The sequence below is a fragment of the Podospora pseudoanserina genome, chromosome 2 (genome assembly GCF_035222485.1).
Source record: "Podospora pseudoanserina strain CBS 124.78 chromosome 2, whole genome shotgun sequence".
NCBI lineage: Eukaryota > Fungi > Ascomycota > Sordariomycetes > Sordariales > Podosporaceae > Podospora > Podospora pseudoanserina.
The window spans coordinates 4,822,294-4,844,654 of NC_085921.1; the positions used below are offsets into that span (position 1 = coordinate 4,822,294).

The following is a 22,361-nucleotide window of genomic DNA, read 5'->3' on the forward strand; positions in this document are numbered from 1 at the left end:
GGTCCCAAGCTTCCCCAGTGCTGCCTACAACGCCTCACTTTTTTTCTTTGCTTCGCCTTTGCTACCTGCCTGTTCGTGCACTGCGCGCCTTTTGGTCGGATCACCTGTTCACAGTTAGACTTCGAGAATCACTATCCGTACCTATATTAAATACCAGTTGGTTGCCGTTTGCTAGCCCGTCTTCTTCCCCACCTCACCTTGTCGCCATGTCTGTGTAGGCTTGTCGCATTGTCGCAAAGCTGCGCAAGCACCTTGTGGCGTCTGAGGATGCCAATACGCCTGCTTGGGAAGCTGAGCTGCGGCGCCTGAAGCTATCCATCTCCCTCAGACAAGCTGACCAGGAACAGTATCATGTACTAAGCCCGCCGTGTCCTCGTCAAGTCGCGACCCAGCTTAGTCCTGGCGTTGGGTCGCACCGGAAACTTGCCCGACTTCTCGTCCTCTCCTGCAATCTACACTCTGCAACCTGCAATCTCGCCCATTTCCTTTCCCTCAGGAAGCCATCCGACCCAACTTGTTCCACCACCCAAAAACTCACCGTGTGGAGGGTCAATCGCATTGGGAGATGATCTCCCGAGGCCCCAATGGCTGCGACTCCTTTCGATCCCTCTGTCCAGGGCAACTCTTTTGTATTTGACATCTACACCGATGGCCAAGCCTTGCGCGCGCCGGCGCCTGCTCCCGCGACTTTCCTCCCTGGCGGACCATGCAACTACACCGACCCATCTCTCCCGCGATGCGGTTGCCGCCGGTTCTGGAGCAATTCTGCTCTCGCCGCAACGGGTACCGTCGAGATTTGCATGTGCTCACATCATGCCTGCTTCCATGAGGATGCCCCTTCAGGTCAAACCCAGCAGACCCAGCTTGGCCCAACCCAGATCTTGCCTGTGGCTGGCGTCGTAGGCCAGGAGAACCAAAAGCCCAGGAGCCACCGGGAACCGCTGAGTCCCGTCCAGGAGCTAGTGAACTGGCCGATGCCCACCAGCTTTGGGGCATCGTTGGATCTAAACCTGCTGGACTTTCAAAATACGGAACCTAACCCAAGGATAGAGGCCACCACTCCACTGTCGATTGGACACCTTCAGCCGGCTCAGGACAGCCCAATGCCCGACACATTCAACCACTGGGGGGAGATAATCGAGACTCAGGCCGAGAACATTAGCCTCCGCGGGTTTCCAACACTTCCAACTCAGTGTCTGCTGACCCAAGGACCTCCATCGACAACTTCATCCAGCCAGGCCAGATATCTACGACCATTTGCTGGGAGGGGATTGCAGACGCTCAATGTGCTTAGAGAGGATGCCGTTTGCCCAGGACCTAATGATGATGACCCTACTCAGGAACATGATCCATTGTCCAGGCGCGAGCGGGAGGAGACACCCAAGGCGTCTTCGCATTCACAGGGCAAAACTCCAAAACCTGATGACAACAGCGCATATCAGAAACTCACCGAAACAGTCGAGTTACACGAACAGCGAATAGACAGACTCGAAAACACCTCCTTTTCTGTTGCCGGCCACGAAGAATGCTACGACAAGCACGACAACGTCGACATGCGAGTCACGGAACTGGAGTCACGGGTGGATGAAGTGGAAAAAATGCTGAACGACAATGGGAGCGTGGTGGGAAGCAGGCGACACACTCGGACTGATGCTATTGCCGACGATGCTACCGCCAGTGTGGTCTCTATAGCCACCAACACGACAATTTCCGCATCCAACCGGGTTGAGGTGTACAACCAGATCCAAAAGCTCCAGGCTCAAGTCAACCAGCTGCAAGCTGCCGCGCTGCCAACGTACGCCAAACCCTGGGAGCTTGAAGTCGTGTTTATGCCGTTCCCCCTGAAAGGCGTGTGGGTGCAGGCAAACGAGTTTCCTGCCCAACGCCGGTCTCTAGGCGGTGATGGGGAGTGGACGCAGATGCAAAACACGCTCAGCAGGGCAACACCAGATCCGCAGTCACCCAAATTTGCCGAATGGCCCGGTCAATCGCCAGAGTCAAACTGGTTGCTTCCAAGGGCGTTCGCGGCAGGAAGAATCATTGATCAGAGATTAAAGAGCCGCGGCCTCATCAAGACAGTTCTGGTTCGAGGAGCTGATGCCCGCAGTGTTCAGCTTGCCATTCACGATGCCTTCTCTGAAGTCCTCCGGGTATCTGCTCTCGTTGGAGTTCGATCAGATTATTCGCCAAACTCTCCGCTAAACGAGTTCATGGGTCTGAGACAAGCATGGGTTCCTCTGCGAAAGCTTCACAAGGACTCAAAACTACGATTTCTCACACCAGCTGAGATGGCAACACCAGCGCTGTGGGATTTCACCTTTCTGGTTTCGAGTGTCATCATGAAAGCCAGCGGTGTCCACCGTCTGTACATCACGCAACCCGAGGCATATCTCCAGGATCATCCCTTGGGCTATCATGCGATGGATGCTGGTTGGACATGGCAAAGGCTTCGCGAATTGAGTAGATTCTATCCCGACTCTCAAAGTACCACCGGCGATGTTCCCGAGGCCGATGCTATGGAAGAATGCTGGGCGTGGAATGATCGGGTGGATGAGCCTCCAAGTCACAACGCATCCGTCCTGAGCCTTCGCCACTCACACCTACAGCGTTTGTCTAGACGCTCCTCCACCGAGCCCTCGCAGCAGTTTTATACCGGTGTGCAGTCGCCCATACTCACCAACGGTCCGAGCTTCATCCGTGCAGGGTCTCCTCTTACTCAAAGAGAACGAAAGGGCTCTTGGCCGCCACAGTTTACTCGGGCTGGCTCAGTCCCACCACCTTCCATACCTATACAGTCTGCGCAATCCGTGGCCCGACGACGTGTCTCGACCGTAGCGCCCTATGAGCGGCGCTCCTCCCCTCTGGTCACTCGTCCAACCCCACGGATCACTACTGTTCAGACGTCTGGCGTATCAGCTAAGAAGCGACGACTGGGCACCCGCTCGCCGAGTCTCGTCCCGCGCAACACACCTCGTTGGAGCCGCACCAGCATGAGCCGGTCGCCATCTCTCGCCCCGCCAGGCATGTTCGGCCACCATGACGAGCGCGACCGTACACCGTTTTACTATGCAACCCCTCACAGTGAAGCTGTGGGCGAATACGGCTATCAGCGTGGGGGAAGCCGGGGCCCTCCCCAGACAATGTTGCGCACCAACGGCTACGAACCTGACGACGATGAGGACGAAGAGATGACAGATGATTTCCAGGACGATGACACCCAAGGAAGCTCGTCGGACCCCTGCGATAGCGAAATGACTCATGACGACTCTCCTGCCAAACAGGTGAGAGTCAGCCAGGGATCGTTTGGTTTTGGAACCGACGGCGAGGGCAATGACATGGATGACGTCGACATTGATGTCTACGAAGACGACGAGGAAGACGAGCTTGATGGAGTCGACACCGATCACACTCCCGGCCGTCAAAACCATTACCATAGCAGCCACGCCGCCTGGGGCAACCAAGCCGCTGCCGCGCATGTCACCAGACCGGAAGACATCCCGCGGGCTGGAATTGAGGACCAGATGTCTGATGATGAAAACGTGGACCCTTCCTCCTCTTTTTCTTCCTTCGCCTCGGATGTATCTGGATCATTCCACTCTTCCCAATCGAGACAGCAGCAACACGACGACCAACAAGAAGAGATAGAAATCCACCAAGACGAAGACGAAGAAGACCGGGAAGAACGAAGGAGCAACACCAGCGCGAGAAGCAGTCAGGCGCCGTCCGAGTACAGCAGCAGACCGGGCCCATGGAATATTGTTCCTTCTCCTGCTAGTCCTACCAGGACTATCACAGCTGACACCAAGGCTGTGGCGGCCAGTCAGCAAGAAGCAGGTGTCAAGGCCCACTCCATCAAAAGGGAGAGATCTAGCCTCAATTCTCTGATGGATTTCAGGATTCACGAAGACAGGACGGCTCAGTCATGATGCGGGAGCTGAGGATTGGTTCTGGAAATCTCATCTTTATTATCATAGTACATACGTTTTCTTATGTTTTTTCCTTATCACTACTTGGATCAGTTTAAGGGAGGCGGGGTTTGAGGATAGCGATGATCTAGGTTCTTATTATCACTCTCGGATTTCTCACTCACACATGGCGTTTTGTTTCTTGGATCTCAAGCGATCATCTTTGACTACTATCTCACAAGGGTTGCGGTGGGCGGTTTGTTTTGTCTATGGGGGGTTTGGCAATTGGGAATATCATGTACAGGGAGCGAGTGGAGCGACAAATTCATGTATTAGCGGGTCAAGAAGGTTTGTCTAGCAAGTTTTTTATCTTGCATTTTCATAGCGGCATGGTTACCTACGCAGATATATCTCCTCTCTGTCTCTATGTTTGTGGTCTGTATGTAGTGTATGTTCCCTCGACTTGGTTGGTGTACGAGTGTGGTCCATAGGCCAGTATTCACCTGTGTAAACCTCAGCCTTGATAATTTCAAAACGGCAGAAAGAAGAATATAACGACAACAACACCAAACACAGACATCATTGTTGGTATCATATCGCAGTATCTCTAAAATCATGGCTCGTAAATGCAATAATAACCCACAACCACCCTTTTTTGTACCGCCCGCCCCTGAAACGCCAAAACTCCAGTCCCCTCTCCTTTAGCAGGCGACAAACTAGGAGAAATGAATACCCTCCTCGTGGAACGCCACCAATAGCTTCAAAAAGTCGTTCTGATCGCACTGCCTCGCTCTCTTCTCCCCCAGCCCCGTGCTCGCAAGCACCTTGTTGACCTTGGCCTTGACCACCATCGCAACCTTTGACTTGGGGTTCCTGCTCGGCGTTTTGGCAGCGGCGGCCTTGTCCTCCTCGTCCTTCATCTCCTTGAAAAACTCGGGCATATCCTCATCGTCTTCCACATCCATCCCGTTATCCTCCTCCTCCTCCTCCTCCTCCTCCTCATTATCATCCCCATCCGCTCCATCATCATCCATATCAACATCCATCCCCTCTTCCTCCCCCACCACCGCCCCCGCCCCCGCAGCAGCAACCCCTTCATCAACAGGAATATTATTCAACGAGCAATACACCTTGTAATTCCTCTCACACATGGCCAAAACCTCCTTGATCGCAAACGACGCATTCAACGTCTTGTTCTTCCTGTTGAACGCAATCCTCAACAACCCATCAAACTCATCAAAAGCAATATTCGGCCTCGCCGACCCAATCAACGGCTCAATCCTAACAACGTCACTCTCCACCTTGGGAGGCGGCTTAAAGTTTTGTTTCCCCACCTTCATGATGTGCTTGCAGGTGGCCCAAAAGTTGACATTGACCGACAGACGGGAGTAGAGCGCGTCGCCGGGTTTGGCGACGAGGCGTTTGGCGAACTCGCGCTGGAACATGAGGACCGCCACGCGGGGGGGGTTGGGCATGGCGAGCATCTTGAAGATCAGAGGAGAGGAGATTTGGTAGGGTGTGTTGGAGATGAGGGCGTCGCAGGGGGGCATTTCGGGCATTTTGATCACGTCACCGAGGATGACTTCGAGCTTTTTGGCCAGGGGGGTGCCTTGGACGCGCTTGGTTACTTCGGCGCCCATGCGGGGGTCGATATCGACTGAGAAAGAGGGAACATTAGTACTTGAAAAGGGGGTAGGGGGTGGAAGAAAGGAAGGAAGGAAGGAAGGAAGGGGGGCGGCATACTGGCAATGACCTTCTTTGCCTTTTCCAGGGCGCGGACGGTGATGTTACCGGTACCAGGACCGATTTCGACGACGACATCGGTGGGCTTGAGGTAGGCCTTTTCGACAATGGCGTCGCTGATGCCGGGGTTCTTGAGAATATGCTGGCCATAGTCCTTGTCGAACTTGAAGATGTTGGTGCTGGCGGCGGGCTTCGACTTGCGATCGTAGGGGCCGCTGGGCCCTCCGCCCTTCTTCTGCTTGGCGGCCTTTGGCATGATGTCGTCTGCAATTTTGGCGGTGGGATGATCAGAGTCGGGAGGTTTTGTTCGGAACCTTGCGACAGGTCTGTTGTCTCGGCCGGTGATTCGCGCATAAAGTGAATACAGAACCCTCACCGCAGCCTTCTAGCGATCATCCGAGTGTCCCATATGTTCCACATAATTTTTTGGGCTGGCAGAAAAAAAGGGACCCCGCCAGAATCGATAAGATAAGCCCACTTGGGGGGTCACACCGCCCGAGCAGTGCCGAGCATAGGGTTGCCAAGCCCCCCAAGTTCTTCTGCGAGGTTCAGCGCTTCAGGGGTTGAGCAAGCAAGAGTGGGCTGTTTCGGGCTGCCGAACTGACGTAACGGGCCGCGCTATTCATTGCGGCGAAGCTCTTCTCAAAGGCACCTTTCCAGACAGGTAAAGGTTCGGGTGCTTCCATACAATCATTCTCCGGGACCGTGGTTGAACAGCACTATTTTTCTGAATTATATTGCCTACCTAACTTGTTAATCTCATAATACTACCTGTACCACAGGCTCACTGTGTCGAGTGAGCTTCACCTGCAGCTGCTTGCACCTTGCTTGGCGTGTGTAAGCAAGAAGGCTGAAGCTGCCCGAGCTGCCATCATTTGTTTCGGCTAATACATTTTCACAACAATACCGAGAATCAACATATCACAACAGTCAAAATGTCGATACGCATAGCTCTGGAGAACCCGCCCGAGTTCTACACGAACTTGGATATCATGAAGGGCCATGTCGTGCTCACCCTTAGCCGGCATGAGACAGTGGGCGCCATCATCGTGAAGCTTGAGGGAGAGTCAAGGACGGCCCTGGGAATCCCAAACGACAACTCTAGCACCGGAGTACCGCACAGAGAAATGCCATCGGCCGGGGACATCATCTACGAAAACCACAAGATTCTCTACAAGGTAGCCCAGGCATTTCCCAACGAGAACGCTCCACCTCAGGCCGGTCCCATCGTACTCAACCCAGGTCAGCATCATTTTCCCTTCCAGTTCAAGTTTCCCTTCAACAACTCATGTGGCAACGCCGAAGCCATGGCCAAGATTGGAGGCGTTGTGAATGCCGGTGGATTCGCTCCAGGAGCTGGACTATTTGGACTAGGCGGAATCCGCGTGATGGACGGGACCAAGCAGTTGATGTACTCTCACGTTACGAAGACGTTACCTCCTAGTTTCACAGGATTCCCTGGCGAGGCAGAGATTCGATACTACGTCAAAGTCACGATACAAAGGCCGGGTTTATTCAAGGAGAATTGGAGATATCAAATAGGACTCAAATTCTTACCCATCGAACCACCCAGACCACCAAAAAGCAACCAAGAGGCATATGCCAGGCGTCCATTCGCCTTTGCGCCTCGCACGCCACCTTCCACGGCGCCACCGTCGACTAAGAAGCGGACCTCGTTCTTTGGAAGGAGTACCACTCCGCAACCACCACCCCCGGTTGGCGGACCCTCGAACCCATCCTCGTCGGCCGATGCCAGCTTAGCAACACCGCCCTCGATCGAGATGTCTGCTCGCCTCCCACATCCAGCTATTCTGACATGCAATAAGTCAATACCACTACGACTTATCGCCAAGAAACTGGCACCCAGCAATGGAGAGGTGTACCTCGTAGCTATACAGATTGACCTCATCGGCAAGACCATCGTACGATGTCAGGACTTGGTCAACAACGAGTTAAACCGTTGGGTGATAGTCTCACGCCAGGGTCTTTCCATACCTGTATCCAAGCCAGACGACGCCGTAGGAACCGAGGTTGTCCTTCCCGATGCCATCTGGAACAACGTGCCTCTCCCCAACACCGTCATGCCGAGTTTCCAGACGTGTAATCTGAGGTAATTTCTCTTGTGCTCCCTGCCTCCTTTCTTATTCCTATTACTGACACCCCCGCGATTTTAGTCGTGAGTACCAACTGGAAGTCAAGCTCGGACTCGCCTGGGGAAAGCCAGACGGCGCCAACCACGCCTCCAACAGCTCCTCTTTCTTTGGCGGTTCTAACCGGAACAAGGGCAAGAACCTTGCCAACATCCCGCAGGAGATCCACCTCCCCCTCAACTTCAGCAACGTCCAAGTCTTCTCCGGTCTCACTCCCCCAGCAGAATTGGTAGAGGCCATGCGTCAAGGACGAACACGACCAGCCAGGAAACAAACCGGTCCTAATGGTCGTCCTCCACAGCAACAACCTCAACCGCAGCCCAATATCCCACCTCAAGGTGTGGCTTCTTCATCACGCCCACTTGCACCAGTGCTGCCGCCTAGACCGGTGGCAGCCACACCACAGAACGATGCCTCGGAAGCGGCGCTTTACCCGCCTCAGTTAAGACCCGGACAAGACGCACCGCCGTATGACGATGCGCCCCCTACATATGAGGAGGCAATGGCGGAGGAGATGACTGGGCCGGTTTTTCCAAGCACGGCAAGACCGGCCTACAGCGGAGTGACGGATGAGAATGCGGCGAGTAGTTTGCCTGAGAAAAATTAGCCTTTAACTTTTCCGAGGGATGAGAATGGAAAAGGAGGATCAAGTTATTTTGAAGCATTTGCTGTTGAGGGCATCGGCCCTATCACACACTGAAAGAGATTCCCTAGCTCTTCTCTCTTTTTTCCTTCTTTTTTGTTTCTAGCAAACTTAATAATCCCCCTTTTTTCCGGTCTAGTATTAATTAGAATATGGATAATACTATCTTCAGTGTCATTTATTTGAGCTAGGCAGTTCTTCAAATCAACCTCGGTGTATATGTCCTACCTTTTTGCGTACATGTGTATGGTTTGAAACAAGCCTTGATATCGCATGGATACGTTACTGGTTGAGTAATAAAAAGAAAAGTCAAACAAAAGTGTCCATCTCGCTTGGTGATGCCTCAAGACGATGTTGATAATGGCGATTATATGGACGCAACGTAACAGAATGGGAGCCATTTCAGCCTACTTGGTCTGTTTGACTCTCACATGTACACCCAGAAATCAGGAAGGACTTCAATAGCAATTTGTTTTATTCATGTTTTTCAATTAATTGCTAGGGGTATCCGCTAGGTAGCTCAACTATCCAGACACACATTTACAATCATTTTTCATGTAGTATGCAGCGCAGATATTCATCCGCCATTTCGCTTGATCGATCGACAGATGTCTTGCTGGGTTCATCCCAACTAACAAATATGCTATCGGTTGTTCCTCCCCAACGAGTGCGCAGCTGACGGGCAAAATCAACGATGCTATTCCCCCCTCCTCCTTTCCCTCGCTAACTCGTATGGTTTTTGCTTCACTCCATCCACGCCTCCTCCTCCGTACCAGCCAAGTACCCAAACCACAGGTGTAACACACCTGGTATGAAGTTCAGCAAATAGCGGGCGCCATTGTGCCTCTCGTCCCCCACTTTTGTTGAATAAAAACGCTAGAAATCCGGGTATAGTTTGCTGACCTCCCCCAAAACGCCCGCAATGCTTGGAAAGTAAAATGACTATAAACAAGATAAGAATGGAAAGGTGATTGACTTTTGGAATATCAGTCAATCTCGATCACTTCCACTTCGCGTCGCACTTCTGGCCGACGTGCCGTTGTGGGTGTGGATGATGCTTTTCTCTTGCGAGTAGAGGAGCCGGAAGGGACGGCCGCAGGAGTGTCCGTCTCACTGAGGTCGTCGTCGTCACTCTCCACGACGGCGGTCCACGTCCCATCCGCTTTGACGTGGATCGACTTGGTCTGTAGTTTGTTCTGCTGAGCCAACTGTTCACGGACACCGCAAAGAAACCCGTCAATACGTAGGCTGTTGGGTCTTGCATCTTGAAGACAGATGGGACAGCGCCATTTGTCAGGGTTACTTGGCTCGGATTGGATAGAACTGGGGCAGCCACAGCCCGGCGTAATGCTGTGAAAGCACTTGGTTGTCGGCTTAGAAGGGCGAGTCTCGAGCCAAGTCAGCAAGTCAAAACACTCCAGATGCGTGCACGAGGCACCCCTTGCAGGAACTGCGAACATCTTGGCCGTGAAAGGGTCAGCCATGTCGATTGGCAGATCTGGAGCCTCAATGATCAACCCATCGTCGTGGGAGACTGGGGTTAACCGCTTCTTGATGATCTGCAGCGTGTGTTCCTTTGGTAGCAGGCCGTTATCCCAAGCGCGACGGACAGCGGTCCTTTTGCCAACCGTCTCAATCACCTCGACGGCGATGACGTAGCTGTGCTCGTCACTTTTTTCTCCGGAGACAGGAACCACAATCGACAGTTTGTTGGAGCCGCAAACGACGTGATCAGTCAACTCGGTCGCCAAGTCTTTGCCGTTATGGGGTTGCCGGCGAGCTTCAAGAGTCTTGTCGTTAAATCTCATAAAAATGTTGCGCGGCCAGCTCATCTCCTTTGTGACCCACTCATGCTCTGCCGGTATTGTTCTCGAGGGGCCAAGCTTGCAGCAACGGAGTCTCCATCGCAGAGCGCCGTCAAAATGCGTACTGAATGGGATCAAAATCGCCGAAGTTGGCCTTGCTGTTCTAACCGCGAGGTTAAACTGTTCCACTGTCACATCAAATGAAAACTCGTATACCGAGCCTTGCGGACGTACAAGGCTTGGCGGTATTGCAAACCTGTCCATGGCTTGGAAAAGACGCTCTGGTGTTCCATCCTTGGGGACACGTTTTGGACTTCGGCAGCCCGACTGGTGCAAAGAAGCCGCAAGAGATCTCCTATCTGTGGGTTCATAGGGCCATTCTGGGCGTGGAATAGTCACGTCCTTGGCAGGAATAAGCAGATCCGGCTGCCTAGGGGTCGACGCTGCGCGCTGAGGGGTGCTCTGCGATGTTATTTGCACTGCCGCTGTAGCGAGTTGCTGTCGATCCAACACGGGTCGCAGCACACCGAAACCGGTAGGTGTCGTGGTAGGCGCCAATGATGCTCGCCCCAATTGGGGCGAGGCGACTTGCGCAATTTGTGTATTGATCGGTGCAACATAGGGCCTTTCGAGGTGTCGCCGTTGTTGATCTGGTTGAAGTTCGTGAAGCTGTTGATGTTGCTGGGTTTGGTGCGCTATACCTCGTTGTAAAACCTGCTGCTGCTCAAACAACTGCTGTTGAAACTGCTGCTGCATCTGTGGCCGTTGCTGAAATTGCTGTTGCTGGTATTGAATCTGCTGCGGCAGCGGCATGCGTTGTTGGATGTGTGGAATCTGTTGCAATGGTGATTGTGGCAACTGAGCAGCTTGCAGTTCCCGCGTCTGCTGTTGTCGATATTGGCTTACCATCTGTTGTGCCAGCTGTGCCTGATGCAGCTGTGTCGCCTGGTACTGGGGAGAGGCAGAATACTGCATAACAGGCGAGGGGGCGGGACTATGAAACGATGTAGGCTGTGGAGGAGGGAATTGCTGGGAGGGAACCACGGGTGGTGATGGTACTCCGAGCCGAACTGGTGGGTGTTGATTCAGGCGTAGCTTCTCGGCGTCGGACCTCTTGACCAACTCCTGGTATCGGGCAATGAGGGCTTGGTTGATTCTGATGATGGTCTCAGGAGAATCCCCAACGGCCACGCATGCGCCACAAGCCTGATGCATTCGACGTTCTTGGTCCTCTTTGAATGCATTGTCCAAAGCCTGGGCGTGGACACCATCGGGGATACCGAGTCTTCGACGATTGGCAGTGAATAGGATTTCTCGCATGATGGGAGAATAGCACAGCAGTCGACCTTGGAGTTCATCCAGCACGTACGGATACCGGCGCATGCAGGTTTCCTGCGTCAGGGAAACATGTTCAGTTACCATGCTCCGTAGGAAATTGCCCACCCACGATTTCATTGTCGCCCTAGGAACTGGATTTTCCCGCAGCTGGTCAACTGAGACCGGAAACGAGGCAAAGAACCTCAGGTTTGTCGGGGTCAGTTGATCGTTCCTCTTGAGAATCTCTGCCACGGTGGTAAACCCAAGATCTATCATGATTATATCGGCCACATCATCCTTCTTAAGGATACGATGGGCATCCTGACGATTGATCGACCAGATGGCGTAGAGCTGGTGAAGGGCCAGGAAGAAGTAGTCGTTCCTTTTGCATGCATCCACCAAAAGTTGAATACGCGGTCTATCCAGCCGAGCGTTCATCGCAGTCATTCCTCCATGAGCATTGACGTGTCGGTGAATCTGTGCCTCGAAGGCCTGGCATTTGAGCGGTACGGTGCTGGGGACGCGAGGTCGGTCAGTATGAGGTTTCCGGGCGCGTTTTGGGGGATGACTTACTCGGTCCGACGCCGTTCTTGCGGAGTAGGAGCCGCAGCCGCGTTCGTTGACTGACAGCCACCATCTTGGTCTATCGCCGCGCCCACGGCATTGCCCGACTCAGCGCTCACGGAGCACAGCTGATTGTTGCTTGTCTGGGGGGACGGGGCGTGAGCCGACGGGGCCTGGAAAAAAGACCGGATTTCTGGTGGGCATGATTCATCTGGTTGAGGAGTCCAACTGTTTTGATTCGCTGCTGGGTTGAGCTCGAAACGGGCATGGGTCATGGGAACATTGGTTGCCGCCGACGCCGGTGTCATGTTTGATGCCGGAGTCGGCGCATCAGACAGTGAGGCGGGAAGCGGATTCGGGCTGTCCAAGGCATTTGACAGGGCAGGGCTTGGCTCGTCACTAGGAGCCGGCGATGGGAGGATTGTCTGAGCGGGTCTGTAAGGATTAGCAGGCTAGCCATGGAGCGCTCCTAGCCATGTGTGAACGGGGTCTTTGCACGAATGGGGAAAGGTGTCAGATGGAAAGAATTGGATAAGCTATGGCCTTACTGGACTTCGGTTGTCTGTATTTGCGGTGATCCTGATTGCGGTGGTGGCTGTGGTTGGAAATGCGGTTCTGGTCGGGGTTGGGGAGCAGTTGGCAGCGAGACTGGAGGATACTTCCTCGGCCGGCCCCGTTTTGCTTGGGGCGCTGGTTTTATTGATGCTGCGGACGGAGGCGGGTTCGGGTTTGCTGGAGGAGCCCTCGATGCTGCCGATGGCGGATTCAACCACGAGGGTTGTGCTCGAGCACCGAGAAAAGCGTTTGCGGTCGCGTTTGAAGATGCAATCTGCGCACGGTCGGCGCCCGAAGCCAGCTGGTTTCGACTGGAAGTTGTATTGGGCGCCATCGGTCGAGTCAAGCCGCGATCTCTCTCACGTCCCGATGTTGGCCGAGAGGAGAGGAGAGGGCTTGGAAGACTGAGAGCGCCAGTGGTCGGGTCAGCAAGATGAACCGATTTTTTTTTCTTTTGATCATGCAGCGGTGAACCAAACAGCAAAAGCAAACAAAGGCAGGCAGGCCAGTGTGGTTTGCAGCTCTAGCATCATATGCCAGCGGGACAGCTGGAGAACGCGTGGGCGGAAAAGAGAAGGCAACACGAACCATCGAAACGAAAAGAAACGGAATCGCTAGGTTGCTAGGCAGGCGATGGTTAGAAAAATACTCGAATATATGTTTGAAAGATCATTTGTACTGGGAGCGGCGGCTTCCTCGTCAAGCGGAAATAAAGCCAGGAAGGTGCGTGAAGTTGACTGAGGCAAGATAGAAAGAAAACCCCTTGCCAGGAGCTTTCTTTTGAGAAGCCCAAAGTGGCAAGCGCATTCGAGCGGACCCAAAAGAAAAATGACGGGCTGGACTTTCCTGCCAAAACAAAGACAAAGCGCCACTACCTCAAGACCATCATGGACAGTGGCTACCGACTGCAGGTGCCTGCCTAAGGTATGCATGGAATTAGGTGGACATCATTCTCAAGAAAATATCGCAATACAACATACAACACGAAGGCACTTCCTCACACGCGGGTTGCTGGGCCGCGCAAAGTGCGGGCGGCAGGGGCAGGTGGCGGCTGGGAATTTTCGACGTGGTAGTCGCAGCCCGGAGGCTACCTTATTTTTATTTATTTATCCCAACTTCTCATGGAGCAACAGCCCAGTCGACAGGTTGCCCCTCCTACTCAAGCTGTTGGCGAACGAAACGATGAATTTTACTGTTCTCGCCCACTCGTACTTTGTGGGACAATGCCCTGCTGTGCGAGTAGAGTACTCGAGGAGACATAGGTACATGGTACTCGATGCACAATGCCCTGCATCCCATAGTATGAAATACCTGGGTTCCCCAGAATCAACCCCCACTAGATCTTGACTACACTAGGAGCTTATCTTATCGGAGCTAGACTCTGGTCAAGGAGTGGGTCCCAAGACCCCTGTCTCCATTGCCTGGGCCAAAAAAAAAGTTTCGAGCAGGCTGTCGCGCGCGGGCAGCAACCACACAAACGAAGCTCACGACTGGCACCACCCCCTCGGCTTTCAGGTTTTCTTCACCAACGCATTCGAAATGGCAGCAGAGGTTCAACCGTTACCGCTGGTTAAGCTGCCTTCGGGCCCCAGCCCCGTCACACCCGAACAGCGATACTGGAGATCCTTCAAGAACCAGAAATTACATACCTCGACGGCAACATGGCCCATCTCGCACATCAGTTTCCCCGCCCAGACAGGCGCCGTCCTGTCCAATTCCATGGTTGCCGCCACAAAGATCAATGACCTCTTTGCAGTAACCTCAGGTCCCCGTGTGGACATCTTCTCGATACGAAAGCGCGAGCTCCTCAAGACGATTGGTCGCTTCGACAGCGAGGCCCATTCCGGCGAGATTAGGGCTGACGGCAGAGCGCTGGTCGCCGGTGAGGATTCGGGAAAGATGCAGGTTTTTGATGTCGGCGGCGGTACAAGGGCTGTTATTCTCAAGACATGGCACATCCACAAGCAGCCGGTGTGGGTTACAAAGTGGTCACCCACCGAGCTCACCACCCTCATGAGTTGCAGTGATGACAAGACGGTCCGGCTGTGGGACCTGCCATCAAACAACCCCAGCCATACCTTTACCGGTCACTCAGACTACGTCCGCAGCGGCGCTTTCATCCCCGGCGGCAACAGCAACATGCTGGTCACCGGTTCCTACGATGAGACGGTCCGGGTGTGGGATGCCAGGACACCGGGCGGTTCAGTCTTCACCTTTAAGCACAAGGACCCAATCGAAGAAGTCCTGCCCCTTCCCGGGGGCACCACCCTCCTCGCTGCCTCCGGAAACGCCATCTCGGTCCTTGACCTGGTCGCCGCGAAACCACTGCGTCTTATTACGAACCACCAAAAGACTGTCACAAGCCTCTCGTTGGCGTCCAATGGCAAGCGTGTTGTCAGCGGCAGTCTGGATGGCCATGTCAAGGTCTTTGAGACTTCCAACTGGAACGTCGTGTTTGGGTGCAAATACTCCAGCCCTATCCTCTCCCTCTCGGTCATCGCCGCCGGCGCAGCCCAAGAAGATCGCCACCTCGCCGTAGGCATGCAATCCGGCGTGTTGGCCATCCGCACCAAGCTGTCAGGAGCAGCCGCCGAGAAGGCCCGCGAGCGCGCCGCTATCGAAGCCGCCATTGGCACCTCAGCTCTCGACAAGATCGACGCCAGAAATGCCAAGCGCAAACGCGCAGCCGTCAGCAACAAGAACATGGACATGCTGGGCGAAAACGTCGACGTCGTCATCCCAACATCAGACACTGGCTCCAGGAAGAAGAAGCTCAAGCCCTGGCAGCGCAACTTCAAGGATGGGTTCTACGCCGCGTGTCTAGACGAAGTAATCGACATGTCCGGGCCAGAGTACCAACCTCTTACCGCCCTCACCGTTCTCATTGCTCTTCGTCACCGGTCCGCGCTCCGCGAGGCGCTCGAGGGTCGCGACGAAGTGTCCATCATCCCTCTTCTAAAATGGGTGAGCAAATACATTGTTGACCCGCGCTACCTCAGCATTTGCGTTGATGTGTCCTTCCACTTGTACGATCTCTACAGCGAGCACGTTGCCGGAAGCTCAGAACTGGCAGTGTTGTTCCACGCTCTCCTCGGCAAGGTGTCAAGGGCGGCGAGCAAGGCGCAAACCGCCATGGAAGTGGCGGGCATGTTGGAGACCTTGACGTTGGGGAATAACTAGGGGGCAGCGTCAGTTTGTTGATGAAGGGGCAAGCCTACTTTTGTGTATTTTTAATTATTCTCTGTCTGGTCTCTTTGTATTGCATTGCGTCGGAGTTTTTATATTGTTCTATTTGCTCCAAGAGGGGATAGGAAAGGGTTTATTAAAAAGCCACTGCTGCTCTCGTACTGTTGTTACTGTTGTGGTTGTTTTGTTGTCTTTTGACATAGAGAGATACCTACACTCGGATATTGCTGCGAGAAGGGGCATGACGGGGAAATAAAACATATGTTTCGGATGGGTCTACCTGGTATGGCGTTTCGTGGCGGTCAACGTCTTTCTGTGTTGGTGTGTAATCTCTTGTCATGATACGGTCTTTGAAATGGCTCAAGTATTAGGATGTATTTCCTTCACATGTTGGGGTTGGTTGTCTCAACAAAACATCACTTTCGGCGATGAATCATGTCCTCCTCGCCGTCAAGCCGGGTACGCCACCCGATCTTGGTGAGTCAGTCGGATGCACTAGGGCTCTGAAATCGTCTCCCAAACAGCTGGTGGTCACATCAATTGGATTATCCATCATGGTTTTGATGTCAGAGGCTTTGAGCTAATGGCTCAACCTTCCACCAAGACTCTTCTTTTCTCTTCCCAACAAAAGCCAACTTCAATCTTAATGAATGTGCTGGGGGAATTCATCATTCATCAAGATGAAAGAGGAAATGTTCAATCAAGTCTCATTTACGCCCCAAATCATCCATAACATCCCACAATGTTGGCCCATCCATATCCCTACCCTACCCTACATGTTCCCAAAAGGCTAAAATCCACCGCTGTATATAACAGAACACCTCGTCATATCCATAACTCGTATACGCAAATTCACCTTCCGTCCCAAAAAAAAGTCCAAACCAAGGGAAATGAAAGCTCAAAAATGATGAGATATCATAGAATTCCAATGTTGGAAATGCGCCTCTTTTTACCACTGCCCCTGATGCACATACCCCTGATGGCGCCTCGACGATCTCCCCGTTCCAATATCAATCGACCTCAACTCCTCCTCCAGGCTCAACTCCGTTCCACCACCCACCCCACCACCATTGGCATACCCGTCATTTTGATGCCGATACCCCCCGTCATGATAATCATAATCATCCATCCCTCCTCGTCTGGCAGCACTACTGCTGTGCAACTGCAGCGCGCCGCTCATATTACTATTATTATACCCCTGGGAAGGCGGCAACGCCAAAGGGATCTTAGCCGGAGGAGGAGGCCCATTCCGTCCAATACTCCCCTGCATGGAAGGGTGGTAATTCTCCCCGGCACCATAGTCAAAAGTTGAGGCTCGTGGGAGATTCCTTTGGGAATTAAAGTTGTCCTGGTGAGGAGGCAGGGGAGCAAGAGGCTGAGAGTCTAAGCCAACGTTGCTGTTCCTCCTTCCGGGACCAAGACCATTGGCGCCAGACATGACTGGTTCTGATGGTGAGAACCCAGACGAGATGGACATGCGATGGGGAGGTTTCTTTTGGAGGCGATTTCGGCCGTTGGAGACAGGCGGGGACGGAGTGAGGGAATCGAAAGAGTCAGGTGCGACGTAGCTTTGTGGACGGGAGGCGGCAGCGATGCGTAGAGGACGACGGCCGGTCGAAGATACGGGCTGCGGTTGTGGACCACCCGGTGTAGGACGAGGAGCGGGAGATGTCTGTGTCGGCTTCTTCGCTTCGGGTTCAGGTGCCCAAGTGTCCATGGGCAAATGGTCAGAGGGGTCAACTTCGCGACCATCGTGTGTGATGATCTTGCCAGTGGCTGCGTCGTAGTCCGGCAGAGCAGCGGTCGGGTCGTGCATGGCAGCAGCGGCGGCGGTGGGGTTGAGAACCTCATAGCTATCGGGGCCGAAAGGAACGCTGGACATAGCGCGGCTATCAGAGGATGGTGGTCTGGGGCTTACTGACTTACGGCGGATGGTGTGCTGCTGCTGGGGTGGGTTGTGATGTTGCTGGGGCGGGTTGGGACTAGGGTCACGAACGGGTGGGTTGGGCGAGTATGCCCGCGACTTGATCACTACGTTAACACTCGATGTCGATGGCCCTGCTGTGTAAGTCATGGGACTCCTGCCATGAGCAGTAGGCTGAGCGTTGTAGCTCGCCGGGGATCCATCTTGATCATATCTCCGAGCGACATCCATGGTTCTGCCCCTTGGGGGTGTCTCCATTTGCGCTTGTTGGTTGTACCGTCGACGACCACTGTCTTCGTTGACACGCACCGCGATCTCCTGTGAGATGTTTGGATCAATCCCAGGAATCAACGCAGCAGGCACTGGTGCAGCCGAGTAGCTGTTTGACCCATTATCGGGCTCATCTCGCCATGGCAGTGCTCTCTGGTTCTGATGGGACTCGTACGTGGGAAGGCTAGGCTCGGAATGCCGGCCATAGTTGGAAGAAGACGAGTAATCCGACGGTTCCCGCCGTGACAAGTCGGTGGAGGACATCACGTAGCCATTGGAGCTCTGATATCCCGATTGTTCCTGCATTCCAGGCGAGGTCGAACAGCGCTGGTCTTGCACGCCAGAAGTCGAGTACCGCTGGTCTTGTACACTGGGAGAAGTCGAGTACCGCTGGTCTTGCATCCCAGGCGAGGTCGAGTACCGGTCTTGCATCCCAGGAGAAGTCGAGTACCGCTGATCTTGCATGCCTGGAGAGGTGGAGTATTGATGGTCCACTGCATTGCTCGGTCTTCTCCCTGAAATGTTCAGTGGAGCAGGGCTAGTCTGTTCAAAGTCCAGATCATACTGTTGTTGAGATTGGCCAGGAGGCGCCCTGCCCATGCTTCTTCTGTTCGAATTAGAAGACTCGGGAGACTCGGGGACGTCTTCGACGGTGGCTTGCATGCCTCTATGTGACTGGTCATACCCGTTCGTGTCATATGAATAATGTCTAGGTGGCGGGGGTTGCTCTATAGCCTGATACTGAGAGCCAGGCAGAGCAGCTGGTGACGAGTCGGCAGCCTTGTAAGTCGGGCGCCCCGGGTAACTTGAAGGGGAGGCAGAAGCACGATGGGCCTCGTTCCTCAGAACGTCTTGTCTCATTGTCGGCGGAGTCCCTTGAAACCCTGAATTAGGAGCAGAGTTGAGGCTAGGCCTAGACCGATGGGCGGGAGGTGGAGGAGGTCGATCGTCACTAAATTCCAGAGGTGGCTCCTGTTGAGGTGCTCCATATGGGTCACTGGGCCTAGAGTCATAGCGGTCGTACGACTGTGATTGCTGTCCAGGGTATCTGTCCACTCTTTCCGATGTCTGGTATTGTTGAGGGGGCGGTGGCTCTCGTCGAAGATCGGCACTACGCTCTCGACGAGGATAATGTTCCGGTGGTGGTGGTTGCTGCTGGTAGCGCGACGACTGAGACCCATACTCAATATGCTGCAGGGGTGACTGAGACGGCACATATGATGAAATAGGATTTGGCTGAGAGCGAGGCGGTGTCTCTACCGGCTCCGGCGCAGGGGCAGGTGGTGGTGGCTTTGACGACGGTGCGGGTGAGGGTGTTTTCCCCGTAACCGGATCCGAAGGTAGGGGCCGCCGTTTCGGCATGGCCCTGGGTCCCGTGGCGGCCACTGGCGCTGTCTCGGGTTGCTGCTCATTTTCTGCTAAAGAAGCTTGTTGCGGATTTCTTGACTTGGTTGGTGCCTTGTCGGGCTTGGGGTGGTTGTCGTAGTATGTGAGTTCAAGACGGAGCTCGCCAGCATATTTACCCCTGCATTGCAGTTGGTGCCATTGATCACTCTGCCCACCCCCATCGACAATGATATCGCGCAGGTCTATCCATGCCTCGCCTATAAGTTCGGTCTTCTTGTCGTCGTTGAACACGGACACTTTAAGCTGAAAGTAGTCTGGTGAGTCGTGAACTGTGAATCTGAGTTCTTGATCCCTGTGTGATATGACATGGTTAGTCGAGTTCACCATCCCGTCTATCTAGCCTTGTGTTGCTGTGACCCGAAAGATTGGGGAAACATACCATCTGGGAGTTTGACCGCCACGAATGTCGGTGCTGGTCTTCTTTGCTTCTTTCCCCAGGCGCGCAGCGCAGTAAGGATCTTGTTTTCCAATCGTCTTGCGGTTCGGTAAGTTTTTCGCCCGGTCCACCACCAAAACAAGCGTACCGATTTCTGGTCCATCGGCACTCATGTCTGAGAAGATGCCCGCCGTATGGGCGAGCGGGAGGGTTTTTGTTCTGGTGGACATTTTGCCCTTATTTTTCTGTTTTGTGGCTCTTGATTGATCAAAAGAAGGGATCGGGATTGTTTACTCGAGGGGGGCTTGGTCCAGCGACTGTTGGTCCTTGTTTTGGGGGGGAGGGTGTTTCCAGGTTGTGCTGACGTGCGGTCCGAGGTAGGTGCCCCGCTGACAACGAGGGTCGAATGCTTGACTTCAGAAGTGTGTCAAAAAACAAAAGAGAAACATGAGGTCAGACTGAAGAGTTAGGCCACGACCCAGAGAGCTCAACGAAGGGAAGGAGGGAAAGAAGGAGCAGGTGCAGAAAGAAGAAAGCACCCTGATGAGAGAGCAGGAGGAAGCACAAGCACAGGAAGCACACAAGCACAAGCACAAGCATCCGCACGGCAGTGGTGCCGCCCGGGCCCCCCAAACAACCGCTAGCTTGGGTTAGATCGCGCGTCTCTGCGGTGGTTGGGTGGATTCCAAGTTGGGGGATTACGTGCATTTCCACTGGATTTGGGGTGGCTGGTGCGCCCGATACCCGCGTTACCGCGCAAATCCGCGAGGCTGGGCTGATGCCCCGAACAGGGGTTTAAAGCTGTTTCCTGATCGACCTTGCAGTGGCAGCCCCAAATCCTCGTCTCTGATTTGCACCAGCCTCTTTCCCCTTCCTGCATCCCGACATCCCAAGATAAAGAGATTTCAACTGCAGCTTGAAACGCAACTTCCCTTTGCATCTGTTTCCAGGTTGTTTGGTTCTTTCTCGGGTTATGGCGTGTCGCGACTCGTAAGCCATCCTCTGTCTCCCAAGCCACCTTGTTGACGTCTTGAACCCCACCTTGATGTTGCTTTTACCAAGAATCCACGATCTTCCCGAAACAAAACCCCACAACTGGAGAAATCAGGAACCGGATTTCAGCTCTTGTCATGTCTCTCGAGCTGGGGTCACCACTGTAAAGGTATATGTCACATGAGTTATTTTACCAGGTCTATATTATACCTGAAGACAGGTATATTTGATCACTGTTGTGCTAGTTTTGCTTGGATGCCACGGTAGCTACAAATGAAATATCGAGGAGACTCGAGGTTGGATTATATTTTACAAGATTTCAGACACGCTAATTTCCCGCTTCCCCACGTATAGCGGTTTACATGTTGTTGAGGCGCTCCTCGGCAGACTTCTTAGCCTCGTCAGAGACATTAGGGTTCTTCATGGTCCTGTCCGGCCAAACCACCGTTAGCTGCCGTGTTTCGGAACGCGCGCCTCGGATGCAACGGATCACTTACGCCTTGAGACCACCGGCAACGTTGCCTGGGTTCTTGTCCTTGGTGTCGCTAGCCTTGGGGACTACACGCGTGATTAGCAAGAGACATCGGGTGTTCATGGAGAGCACGCATACCGTCACCACCGTTGAACTCGTTGTCGAGAATTTTTTGGGAGTTATCCTTGGACTCCTTGGAGGTGTTGGGGTTGTTCAAGTTGGCCTTGTGGCCGCCGGCGATCTGAGCATCAGTAGGCATCCTGAAGGTTGGTTGATTGTATGGAGAGATTGCGTTTTGTGTGAGGGGTAATGAGAATTAGTGTCTGGAAGGTGGGATCTCCCCCGGTCATATATCAACAATACCAGTTGATAGCACGATGCGGCTTGCTCGCTCAACGGGTGGCTTTGTCGTGTAGAGCCAAGCTAGAGCTCACTATAGGCTTGGGCATGTTTTCTTGACGCAAGGTTCCTTGATCGGGATTGTAGAGTAGCACGTCGTGGACAAAATAACTGGCACAGCAAAGTAGGTCAATTCAGGAGAGTAGTCCGAATCGCACTTGAAAAGATACCTAGTTAAGATGCGTTAGAGATGATTAGTTACTAGGGCTCGGAAGATAGTTAATAGATCTTAACGAGTAGTTAAAGAGGCCTATTCATGATTTAATGAGGTATAAATTAATGGCCATCACACGTTCTACTAACCTAGAGTACCTGCTATTTTGTCCAGGACATGAGTAGGCGCTTCGAAAAGAGGACGGTGAGAATGGCCGACATCATGGGCAAAGTCCGAACATGATGCCGAGATCCAGCGGGTGCTTTGCCATGGAGTCCACCGGACCCATGCAAACATCCGTAGTTGAAGCTAAAATCGATCGCTCCAGGGGGGGACGGTTCTTAGATCCAGATTCCCGCAGATCTACAACTCCACGTCAATAACTAGACCGAGCGAAAAGTTCCCAACCTTGAACCGTCTTGCACCAGCTGGACGATTCTGAAGCTAAGGACTGATGATGTCAGGAAAAGGGGTTCAGGAACGCTAACACAGATGTCT

General features: G+C 53.5%; 8 protein-coding genes across 8 annotated transcripts; 3 read left to right on the forward strand and 5 right to left on the reverse strand.

Annotated features, from left to right (window-relative positions):
- Nucleotides 1-584: 584 nt before the first annotated feature.
- On the forward strand, nucleotides 585-3,926 carry QC764_213210 (uncharacterized protein; the record flags this gene model as incomplete). The annotated part of the gene is made up of 1 exon (XM_062945028.1): nucleotides 585-3,926. The coding sequence occupies one exon, from the start codon at nucleotides 585-587 to the stop codon at nucleotides 3,924-3,926; it is 3,342 nt and encodes a 1,113-aa protein (XP_062803915.1).
- Nucleotides 3,927-4,464: 538 nt separating this feature from the next.
- On the reverse strand, nucleotides 4,465-6,101 carry DIM1_1 (Dimethyladenosine transferase). The gene is made up of 2 exons (XM_062945029.1): nucleotides 5,649-6,101; nucleotides 4,465-5,562 (listed from the first exon to the last, which is right to left on the reverse strand). The coding sequence occupies exons 1-2, from the start codon at nucleotides 5,902-5,904 to the stop codon at nucleotides 4,622-4,624; spliced, it is 1,197 nt and encodes a 398-aa protein (XP_062803916.1). The 5' UTR covers nucleotides 5,905-6,101; the 3' UTR covers nucleotides 4,465-4,621.
- An 80-nt stretch (nucleotides 6,102-6,181) lies between these two features.
- On the forward strand, nucleotides 6,182-8,538 carry QC764_213230 (uncharacterized protein). The gene is made up of 2 exons (XM_062945030.1): nucleotides 6,182-7,758; nucleotides 7,823-8,538. Exons 1-2 carry the CDS (start codon nucleotides 6,584-6,586, stop codon nucleotides 8,403-8,405), a joined length of 1,758 nt encoding a protein of 585 aa, XP_062803917.1. The 5' UTR covers nucleotides 6,182-6,583; the 3' UTR covers nucleotides 8,406-8,538.
- A 360-nt stretch (nucleotides 8,539-8,898) lies between these two features.
- QC764_213240 (uncharacterized protein) lies at nucleotides 8,899-13,813 on the reverse strand. The gene is made up of 5 exons (XM_062945031.1): nucleotides 13,684-13,813; nucleotides 13,271-13,304; nucleotides 12,676-13,086; nucleotides 12,137-12,562; nucleotides 8,899-12,077 (listed from the first exon to the last, which is right to left on the reverse strand). The coding sequence occupies exons 3-5, from the start codon at nucleotides 13,014-13,016 to the stop codon at nucleotides 9,428-9,430; spliced, it is 3,417 nt and encodes a 1,138-aa protein (XP_062803918.1). The 5' UTR covers nucleotides 13,017-13,086; nucleotides 13,271-13,304; nucleotides 13,684-13,813; the 3' UTR covers nucleotides 8,899-9,427.
- A 408-nt stretch (nucleotides 13,814-14,221) lies between these two features.
- On the forward strand, nucleotides 14,222-15,862 carry utp15 (U3 small nucleolar RNA-associated protein 15; the record flags this gene model as incomplete). The annotated part of the gene is made up of 1 exon (XM_062945032.1): nucleotides 14,222-15,862. One exon carries the CDS (start codon nucleotides 14,222-14,224, stop codon nucleotides 15,860-15,862), a length of 1,641 nt encoding a protein of 546 aa, XP_062803919.1.
- Nucleotides 15,863-16,561: 699 nt separating this feature from the next.
- QC764_213260 (uncharacterized protein) lies at nucleotides 16,562-20,522 on the reverse strand. The gene is made up of 2 exons (XM_062945033.1): nucleotides 19,849-20,522; nucleotides 16,562-19,761 (listed from the first exon to the last, which is right to left on the reverse strand). The coding sequence occupies exons 1-2, from the start codon at nucleotides 20,073-20,075 to the stop codon at nucleotides 16,818-16,820; spliced, it is 3,171 nt and encodes a 1,056-aa protein (XP_062803920.1). The 5' UTR covers nucleotides 20,076-20,522; the 3' UTR covers nucleotides 16,562-16,817.
- Nucleotides 20,523-20,996: 474 nt separating this feature from the next.
- On the reverse strand, nucleotides 20,997-21,569 carry QC764_213270 (uncharacterized protein; the record flags this gene model as incomplete). Its single annotated transcript, XM_062945034.1, has 3 exons — nucleotides 20,997-21,266; nucleotides 21,336-21,396; nucleotides 21,449-21,569. 3 exons carry the CDS (start codon nucleotides 21,567-21,569, stop codon nucleotides 21,197-21,199), a joined length of 252 nt encoding a protein of 83 aa, XP_062803921.1. The 3' UTR covers nucleotides 20,997-21,196.
- A 174-nt stretch (nucleotides 21,570-21,743) lies between these two features.
- On the reverse strand, nucleotides 21,744-22,084 carry QC764_0045160 (uncharacterized protein; the record flags this gene model as incomplete). The annotated part of the gene is made up of 2 exons (XM_062940324.1): nucleotides 21,744-21,879; nucleotides 22,041-22,084. The coding sequence occupies 2 exons, from the start codon at nucleotides 22,082-22,084 to the stop codon at nucleotides 21,744-21,746; spliced, it is 180 nt and encodes a 59-aa protein (XP_062803922.1).
- Nucleotides 22,085-22,361: the final 277 nt, after the last annotated feature.

Coding starts and splice junctions, on each gene's coding strand:
- DIM1_1 (XM_062945029.1), bottom strand. CDS start 5,904: ATGCCAAAGGCCGCCAAGCAGAAGAAGGGCGGAGGGCCCAGCGGCCCC. Junction 5,563..5,648: donor GGCAAAGAAGGTCATTGCCA/GTATGCCGCCCC, acceptor CCTCTTTCTCAG/TCGATATCGACCCCCGCATG.
- QC764_213230 (XM_062945030.1), top strand. CDS start 6,584: ATGTCGATACGCATAGCTCTGGAGAACCCGCCCGAGTTCTACACGAAC. Junction 7,759..7,822: donor TTCCAGACGTGTAATCTGAG/GTAATTTCTCTT, acceptor CCGCGATTTTAG/TCGTGAGTACCAACTGGAAG.
- QC764_213240 (XM_062945031.1), bottom strand. CDS start 13,016: ATGGCGCCCAATACAACTTCCAGTCGAAACCAGCTGGCTTCGGGCGCC. Junction 12,563..12,675: donor ATACAGACAACCGAAGTCCA/GTAAGGCCATAG, acceptor TAATCCTTACAG/ACCCGCTCAGACAATCCTCC. Junction 12,078..12,136: donor CAAGAACGGCGTCGGACCGA/GTAAGTCATCCC, acceptor TCGCGTCCCCAG/CACCGTACCGCTCAAATGCC.
- QC764_213260 (XM_062945033.1), bottom strand. CDS start 20,075: ATGTCCACCAGAACAAAAACCCTCCCGCTCGCCCATACGGCGGGCATC. Junction 19,762..19,848: donor GGCGGTCAAACTCCCAGATG/GTATGTTTCCCC, acceptor CATATCACACAG/GGATCAAGAACTCAGATTCA.